The sequence below is a fragment of the Pistacia vera genome, unplaced genomic scaffold, assembly GCF_008641045.1.
Source record: "Pistacia vera cultivar Batoury unplaced genomic scaffold, PisVer_v2 Contig555, whole genome shotgun sequence".
Classification (NCBI taxonomy): domain Eukaryota; kingdom Viridiplantae; phylum Streptophyta; class Magnoliopsida; order Sapindales; family Anacardiaceae; genus Pistacia; species Pistacia vera.
Window position 1 is genome coordinate 348,741 of NW_022196396.1, and position 10,198 is coordinate 358,938.

At 32.7% G+C, this 10,198-nt stretch overlaps 2 protein-coding genes across 2 annotated transcripts; both read left to right on the forward strand.

Annotated features, from left to right (window-relative positions):
- Window positions 1-3,950: 3,950 nt before the first annotated feature.
- On the forward strand, window positions 3,951-5,470 carry LOC116108142 (polygalacturonase-like). The gene is made up of 4 exons (XM_031394416.1): window positions 3,951-4,397; window positions 4,493-4,782; window positions 4,904-5,132; window positions 5,252-5,470. Exons 1-4 carry the CDS (start codon window positions 3,951-3,953, stop codon window positions 5,468-5,470), a joined length of 1,185 nt encoding a protein of 394 aa, XP_031250276.1.
- Window positions 5,471-8,284: 2,814 nt separating this feature from the next.
- On the forward strand, window positions 8,285-9,794 carry LOC116108143 (polygalacturonase-like). Its single transcript, XM_031394417.1, has 4 exons — window positions 8,285-8,734; window positions 8,820-9,109; window positions 9,213-9,441; window positions 9,567-9,794. The coding sequence occupies exons 1-4, from the start codon at window positions 8,285-8,287 to the stop codon at window positions 9,792-9,794; spliced, it is 1,197 nt and encodes a 398-aa protein (XP_031250277.1).
- The last annotated feature ends 404 nt before the right edge of the window (window positions 9,795-10,198 follow it).

Consider the following 10,198-nt stretch of genomic DNA (forward strand, 5'->3'; position numbering starts at 1 on the left):
ATATTCAAATATAATCTCACTAATTTTAATATTGATATTAAAATTAAACATAGACAACAATCTCAGTAAATTTAATTGGACTGTGAGATTACCAAAATACCCTCTCGTCCTAAAAGAAAAAAATACCCCTCTCATAGACTAATTCTTAAATTGTCTTCTAAGTGTGTGACCCATATGCTCTTCATCATATCGGCAGTGAATAGTATTGCGATTAACTCTAATTAATCGTCTCATTACATACAGACCAATATTGACCCCTAGCAAGGCATCATGGCTACTCGATAGATTCGGATTCAACGAAATTGCAACCTGTCAACGGTATGGTTACTTTGCAATCAAATCCTTTCATCATCTGTTATCTCATCGAGGCTGAGGTACAGAAATAGTGTCAACCTCAGATATCCTCGATATGTTTGTATTCAGTTATTGGACAAATGACAGGAATATTCAATTGGATTTAGCAACAACTCAATCTCACTATGGCCAACGATTTAGTGTCATTGCCATTTACTGAATTACCTAGTGAGATAACTTTTCCCGTACCAAGGAGTGATGAATCCTTTGTCGATCCACCATAGTCTCGATATATTTCTCAATGTAGCCAATCACTACCGTATTGATAGCTCTGAATAGACCTACGTTGGGCTAGTATCAAACTACACTAATTGGTGCACAAGACGCTCTGGTGATCTCAAGTCTAAGGATCACATGCACCACCATCTGTTAGACGAATTATTCCATAGACACAAGGGTTACCATCCATATGGAATCCTCTAGTGGATCTCTCCAATGATTGCCTATAACAAACATACATGTGTTGCACCAGGTTACCGAAAAACAACCTTGACAAATGAGATCAATCGTTGTCTTTCGACAAGGTCGTTCAATACTATGATAGCCTTACCGTATTATATGTGTCCTTGATCAGAATAATACTAAGGCTACGGACATTTTTAGAATAGCCATCATAAGTGATCATAGGGTTCTCACTATCAAGATTTGAAACACTTGATACCCTTGTCACGGTTTCACCATCCTAAGGACATATATCATTACATATAACTATGATTTATACGATATAGAATAATATGCCTTTTATTGATAAATAAGCATTATTACAAAGTCAACTTTACAATAATTGATTGGCTCTAGAGTGCCTACTCTAACACCTCATTAATCAGTAATTAATTCAGGGAAATGCTATGGATTAGAAACAATAAAATATTGACAACAATTCTACACATTTTGATTAATTAGTATTCTTATACAAGTACTAGAAATGAGCATTTTTGTACTGTAAGATATATAGTACATGTATATGTATTTTGTTTCTTACCTAAATTCAAATACAATAGTAGATATTTATAATTTAAAAGGTTGCTTTTGAATATATCATTATAAATATATGCATAAAACATTCTTTTACAAATTAATTGTGTCATATGCGAACGTGACTCCTCATTACAACAACAGAGTTAACGAAACCGTGATAATGAAGGCAACTTGTCAACAGTGGGATATAATTGTATACAAATTAGCTCCTACTTCTCCTCCTCCTTTAGGAGAGATTATGAGAAAGGCCCTGAATTTATTAAACCTCACGTCAACGGCTTTAATTTGGCCAATCATCCAAATAATTGGTTTCTCATCACAATGATCAATTGTATTCTACTTCACTTAATATTAAGTAACTGATTGGTGGTCAAGCTCAAATTAACCTTTTATTTAATATCTTCTGTCAAAGTTTCAAAAGTTTCTTCACGCTAAACCTAATTTTAAAAAACAAAATTAAATGCCAATATGGATGGATGTGTTGACGCAGCGAGTTAGCTTAAAAACAAGGCTAACACACGGCTATGCCTTTAAGTTTGATAAACAAGTCTCAATCACGTAAACTTAATTCGTAAAGTTCGAAAGAAAATCTGAAATGTCATTCTATATCATCAAAGAAACAAATAATATGTTTATATAAGGTGGTGGCAGCCAACCGTAACAAGACTTCCAAATAAATAAAGAAATAAAATCCTAATTAAATACAAAAATTAATTAAAAGAAGAAATCCTCATTGTTGACTAATTATAAAATAAGAAAGAACTCTAAATAAAATAGGAAAAACACTCAGAAAACTTAAACGAACCCGAACACGCCAAAATCGTGAAATTTTGCCTTGAAAACGACCTCCAATTGGAGTATCCAGTTGATCATGACATTGAGCTCGAAAAGAGATTTCCGTTGATATTTTACGGGCCCCTGTAACTCCTCTCGGATAAAAAGTTATGACTGTTTTAAGTTGACATGTTCATTTAAGACCTTTGGATCGTGCATTTGAGCTTCTGACGCCCAACTCTCCCCAAAAATTCATCTGATAGACATTCTACATCATGTGTTAAACATTACTTGTTATTATATTACTTTGTAATTTATAATTTCCCTATAGAACAAGTAAAAATTACCATTACGAGCATAAAGGACCGGAGATTATAGACTTTGCAATTGAACAAAGTTAATTTATTAGCAATGTGGGGTAAGGTCTTGAGTTTGTGCAACTGAAAACTAGAGTGATCAACTTAATTTATATCAAAACTTACAATTAACAATGTTACCTTTTGTGTTTTGGTTACTAATTAAGATATCATTATGGTAATAAAAGGTTCGTTAACTTAAGTCCTAAACCATGAAAGTAATGAATTAACAAAGCCGTCACATAGATATAGGTGTGTTGAATTTTATTATATAGAGGCTGAATTAAGTTATTTGGAAGCTATATATATATGTCACAAACAAGCTACTAGTTAACGTGCATACAAAGTTAATGAGAATAGGCCTTAATCTCCATTAATCATCAACTAATTAATTATAGTTAAGTACGTAATCCAGTACGGAGTACATAACACTATAATAAAATATTGACTATACTGACTAATTAATTTAGTAAAAAGGCATGCATTTAAATATAATAAAATATAAATAGTCAGCCTTGGCTGTGCATTAGGAGTTACCAAAGAAAATACGTTTACGAACATTTTCAATAATGATATTTATTTTAAAGAGTATCTTTTATATAAATAAAGAGTATTTTCATTGATTTTTAAATATAAGAACAAAATTTTTATTCAAATCCAATAGACTTTTTAAGTTTTAGGAGAGAGAATATGTTTTTTCAAGAAAGAAACTTAATAGGAGAGATAAATTATAAATAAAATGCATAAAAACTTATAATTTATTATTTAAAATTGGGATAAAGAGTGAAGTTTGAGAGAGTCAAACTTACTCTTTAATTTATATGTAAAAAATAGAGTATCTTCAAAGGACTTTTTATATGATTCAAACTCTTTATTATAATGAATTTATCCATAGAAACAAGAGTCTAATAAACTCTTTATTCTTTAAATATAAATTAAAGAGTGAGTTTAACTCTCCACATTTAGAGAGTCCAATTTCACTTTCCATTCTAATTTTAAATAATAAATTGTAAGTTTTTATACATTTTATTTATGATTTATGTCTTATATTAAATTTCTTTCTTAAAAAATCAGATTCTCTCTCCTAAAATTTAAAGAGTCTATTGGATTTGAATAAAAAATTTGTTCTTTATATTTAGAAATAAATGAAAATACTTTTTATTTGAAAAAGTGCTTTATATTTAGAAATCAATTAAAATACTTTTTATTTATATGAAGAGTGCTCTCATTGGAGATGTTCTAATAGACTAAGAATTAGTGTGGCGCTGTTTTCTTCGGATTTCATTTACCAATTAATCTTTCTTCAAATCTACTTTATTCCTTCTTATCCAATGCAAACAACTGTAGATAATATTTATGCTTTTCTGTATAAATAGCTGAACGGTTTCTACTTCTTTCCCACCAACTCATCCTAACTATAACCGTCATCAACTTCTTAATTAGCTTATCATCAGATCTCTTTCACTTGCATCTCTTTATTCGGCGAAAATGGCGATCAGGTTCTTTAGTACTCATCTTTACTGGGCTCTTCTCATTCTCTCTATTTACTTACACGCATCAGATGCAACACAAAACTATAATGTGTTAAAGTTCGGAGCCAAAGGCAATGGTGTAACAGACTCCACCCAAGCATTCATCAAAGCATGGGCAGCAGCCTGTGGTTCTGAAGAATCAACAACAATTTATGTGCCAAAAGGAAGATATTTGCTTGGCTCTATGGCATTTAAAGGTGACTGTAAAAATTCGGATATTAAAATACACATTGACGGAACACTAGTGGCTCCGGCAGATTACCGTATACTAGGTCAAGCTGATAACTGGCTAAGCTTTGAAGGGGTTAGCGGTGTTTCCATTATTGGTGGAGCACTGGATGCCAAGGGAACTGCGTTGTGGAATTGCAAGGAAAAAGGCACTAAATGTCCCAACGGAGCCACGGTAAATTATAAATTCGCTAATTTGCTTCAAGTTCTTAGTTTCATTTTAATTTGTACGATGTCTCAATTCATGAAATATGGTGTGTGTAAATGCAGTCATTGAGCTTTACTAATTCAAACAACATCAAAATCAATGGACTCTTATCACTAAACAGTCAGATGTTCCACATTGTGTTCAACGGTTGTCAAAATGTGCGTGTTGAAGGAGTTAGAGTCATAGCTGCCGGAGATAGCCCCAACACAGATGGTATTCATGTCCAATTATCTCGAAATGTTATGATCAAGAGCTCCTCCATCAAAACTGGGGATGATTGCATCTCAATTGGCCCTGGCACTAAGAATTTGTGGGTTGAACGTGTTACATGTGGCCCAGGTCATGGCATTAGGTACTTTTCAATCATACATTTTAATTTATTTGAAGCTACCTTTTTTAATAACACTTCTCTACTACAAATACAATGATAATTAACATCAAGAATGGGTGCCGACCTTTTGTTTAATTTGCAGCATTGGGAGCTTAGCCAAGGATATGGACGAGGAAGGAGTACAAAATGTGACAATTAAAAATACAACTTTCATAGGTACTCAAAACGGGTTGAGGATAAAGTCATGGGCTAGACCGAGCAATGGATTTGTTCAAGGCATTCGGTTCATAGATGCTGTTATGCGAAATGTCCAAAATCCCATTATTATTGACCAAAACTACTGCCCTCATAACTTAAATTGTCCTGGTCAGGTGAGAAAATCTCTCAAACTTTTCACTATAATCGAAGATTAGTGTATCCACCATGTTTTAAAAATATGCATAAACAAATAAAATACAACTAATTTTCATTTTCAATTTATTTATTTCAGGTTTCAGGTATCAAAATTAATGATGTGACCTATCTAAATATACGAGGAACTTCTGCTACACCAGTGGCTATAAAATTAGACTGCAGTAAGAAATACCCTTGTAATGGAATAAGACTACAAAATGTCAATTTAAAGTATCTAAAGAAAGCTGCCCAATCATCTTGTAGTAATGTAATTGGGAAAGAATTAGGGTCAGTTGAACCCAACAATTGTATATAGCTGAATAGCTTAAAAGAATTTTGTACATAATTTAACGTCATTGTACCTTATTCTTTTTAATAAATTACTTTATTTATTGATTACTGAATGATATGCTACACATAATGTTTATTGTCTTTGAAATCTAATGTCCAATATACCTTGAAAGGAAGATTAGGGCAGATCTAATTACTAGTTAATTACATGTCATCTTTCACTCTTTCTAGTAGCAATATGAAAATGACAGAAGTAGCCTTGCAAACTATCAAATCAGATTTCTGAACTCAAACTTATTGATCAATTTGGTATATATGTGGAATAGAATCTATAGATTATAAGACTCGAAAACACTAGAAACAGTGAAGTTGAGATAAATAAAAATAAAAAAAGTCTCGCACTCAATATCTAATAAAAGGGCGATTAGGAAAGACTTACAGAAATAATTATACTTGGATCAAGTTAATTTGCTTCTGTTTGTGTCCTAACCATGGAACCCAAAAAAAGCTGTCAGGCAGAAATGGATTTGTTGAATTTAGTTGTACATGCTGACTTAAGTTTAGTTAGTTTTTTTTAGTAATTTATATCATAATGTCACTAACAAGCTACTTGTTAACGTGCAATATATATATATATATATATATATATTCAACTTAGATGGTCCTCAATAAGGAAAAATATATGTGCCTCATTAATTAATCACTAATTAATTCAGGGTAATGAAGAACAATAAAATATTGACAAGAATTTTAGACACTTAATTTGATTAACTGGAATCCTTATACAAGGAGTAATGAGCATTTGTACAGTAAATAGTATGTATTTTGTTTCAAATTAATAATTTAAAAATTAGCATTTGAATATATCATCATAAATATATGCATAACAAGGTTCTCAAATCCAAATCTTAGTAATTCTTTACAAATTAATTGTGTCGTGCATGTCAACATGACTCTCCTCATTAAAACAACATAATGAGGGTAACTTGTCAACAGTGGATAATTGAATTTTCTGAGATGACAAAGGCCCTGAATTTATTAAACCTCACGACAACGACTTTAATTTGGTCCAAATAATCGGCTTGGCATCAGACTCATCACAATTATGCATAAATTGTTTTCTACTTCATGATATTAAGTGACTGATTGTTGGCCGCGCCCAAATGCTCTTCATATATTGACAGACCTACTTTAAAAGAGAAAATTAAATGCCAATATCGAATGAATGTGTTCAACATTAATTATAATTAACTGAAGTAAGGATATTTGTCTCTATCCCTGCCAGACAATAAGCTAGTCACCACTAAATCGGTTTGAGTTTATTAATTAGCTCCCTACAACTAATAGAATTTGTCTGTCTTAATCTAATATTGCCGAAGTCAGATATACTTTTGGAATTAAGCCGCTGGATCAGTTATCATGCATATTGAAATTGATTTTGTATATCCAATGCTGTAAAGTTTGATGAGTAACAAAGGGGTAATAAAATCTCTTATGAGCAAAAATCTGCCATGAAGGCCAACATAATTAGTTAAATTCGCTATAAAATAACTGCTAACTACTATTACATACATGTATAATGGTAGAAATTGTATTTGTCTTACATCGCCAATTTAGTAGACTGTTATGATTTATATATGTGGTATGCCCTCCTTCCTTGAGTTAGCTTTTGGAGATGCAAGTTCTACCCATGTCTACTTTATCATGGCTATATTTCTTCATTTCTCTTAGAACAAACTATAATGTTTTACAGAATCAACCACAATTTATGTACCAAAAGGAAGGTATTTGCTTGGCTATATGACCTTCAAAAGTGACTGCAAAAGCACATATATTATAATACGCATTGATGGAACTCTAGTGGCTCCGTCAGACTGGCATCTATTAGGTCAGGCGGATAACTGGCTAAGCTTAATTTGAAGGTGTTTCCATCATCGGTGGAGCACAGGATGCCAAGGGGACTGCGTTGTGGAATTGCAAGGCTAAAGGCTCTAATTGTCCCACGGTATGTATTAGGTCAAGCACAGATTGGTGTATTATTTTATTATGTTTTTTTTTTTAATTTAATAAATCATATTCCCCTACGCATATATTTCACACGTTAATTAATTTGAACCTTGATGATGAAGGCAACGGTGATAGAATCGAAGAATATACACGGAGACGAAAAACGCCCTGAATTCATTAAACTTTACGTCAACTGCCTTATTTTGGATATTGGATTGTGATGACAATGAATAAGCAACTCATTGGTGGTGTACTTTGGAATTAAGCTTTTATGTACTTTATTACTACTAGTTATAGTAATTTAATGAGTTTGAATGTTTGAGTTTACCAATTACCTGATCTCTTCAATAGTTCTAGAAATTGTTTGTCGATATAATAATTGAATAAGGTGGTGTATTTTGGAATTAAGCTGCTGGGCTTTATATATAGTACATTAATCATCATATTCAATTTAATCTTGTGTGTATATCTAATATCTTAATTACGTTATAAATTAATTATTATTACTACGGTCCACGTACATAAAGGACTTCTGGGGGCTATAGACTTAATTGAGACTTACGAAATTTGATACATGTATGAGAGAGCTAGTTGTAATTCGGTGCATTTTTCTTTGGGTTTCATCTAGATTTCTTAAATTTTACACCATTCCTTCTATCTAATCCAAACATTTGTATCTTTCCCTCTCTCTTATTGTATAAATACCAGTACCGTTTCAACATCTTCTCATCAACTCACCTTACCTTCAAATTCTTAATTTCTACCTAATTAAGTATCATCTTCTCTGTTAACCCATATTAGTCTTAATATATTTCTCTCGTATTCAGCAAAAATGGCGATCAAGTGCTTCCATACTCATCTGTACATGTTTTTCCTCGTTTTCTCTATTTACAACTTGCATTCATCATCTGCAGCAACAAACTATAATGTGTTAAGTTTTGGAGCCAAAGGCAATGGTGTAACAGATTCCACCCAAGCATTCAGCAAAGCATGGGCTGCAGCTTGTGGCTCCACAGAATCAACCACAATTTATGTACCAAAAGGAAAGTATTTGCTTGGTTCTATGACCTTTAAAGGTGACTGCAAAAATACAGATATCAATATGCGCATTGATGGAACTCTAGTGGCTCCATCAGATTACCGTGTACTAGCTCAAGCTGACAACTGGCTAAGCTTTGAAGGGGTTAGCGGTGTTTCCATCATCGGTGGAGCACTGGATGCCAAGGGAAGTGCGTTGTGGAATTGCAAGGCTAAAGGCACTAATTGTCCCAATGGCGCTACAGTACGGAATACTTAACTTTCTTTCTAGTTTTATTTTGATTTTACGATGTCTTAATTTATGAAATCTGTTGTGTGTGTGAATGCAGACAGTGAGCTTTAGCAACTCAAACAATATCAAAATCAAGGGACTTATATCACTAAATAGCCAAATGTTTCACATTGTTATCAACGGTTGCCAGAATGTTCATGTTGAAAGAGTTAAAGTCATAGCTACCGGCGATAGCCCGAACACAGATGGAATTCATGTCCAATTATCTAGAAATGTCAATATCATGAGCTCTTCCATTAAAACTGGGGATGATTGCATCTCAATTGGCCCTGGAACTAAGAACTTGTGGATTGAACGTGTCACGTGCGGCCCCGGTCATGGTATTAGGTAATTCAAACATTTATCATCTAAAACTACTTAACTAATTAACAACAAACATCTCATCTTCCATATGATATTCATACCAAGAATGTTTTTCTTTGATTTATAGCGTTGGGAGCCTGGGCAAGGATACAAATGAGGAAGGAGTCCAAAACGTGACAGTTCAAAACACAACTTTTGTAGGTACTCAAAATGGGTTGAGGATAAAGTCATGGGCTAGACCTAGCAATGGATTTGTCCAAGGCATTCGGTTCTTAGATGCTATTATGCGAAATGTTCAAAATCCCATTATTATTGACCAAAACTATTGTCCTCACAACTTAAATTGTCCAGGCCAGGTAAAGATCTAAATATTTCTATGTAAATGAAACTTTTTAGATCCATTATGTTCTCAATGAATCTTAAAAAATGTATAGCATCCCTATTTATACTAATTTTTTTTTTTTTTTAATTATACATCCAGGTTTCAGGTGTCCAAATTAGTGATGTAACATATCAAAATATTCGTGGAACATCTGCTACACCAGTTGCTATAAATTTAAATTGTAGCACAAAATACCCTTGCAAAGGAATAAGATTACAAAATATAAACTTGAAGTATTCAAACCAAGTCGCTCAATCATCTTGTAGTTACGTAACCGGGAAGGAACTTGGCTTGGTTCAACCCAACAATTTTATTGCCACTGACTGAATTCTATAAGTTATGTGACCAACAAGCTACTGTTTATCGTGCAAGTGCAACATATTATGATAACTAAGCCAGATGTAAACTAATAAAAATTAATTTAATACCAACTGGTATGTGCCTCAGTTAAACTATTAATTAAACTGTAGTCCAGTACCAATATGGATGGATCGACTAATAATAGAATAATTAACTATATTTATGCACACTTTAATGTTTTATTGCAGTTTTACAAGTCAAAAGAATATTGATGCAAATATTTTTAAAGCTCTAATCAATGTTTAATAAACCTGGGATATTACAAGGTAATTATAATCTATTTCCACATTTAAATTTAACCACCTATGAATTATGATTTGGGAGTGTAATCAAAGCCAGGGTTGTTTTAGGCAGATGGAGTTGGTTATTTG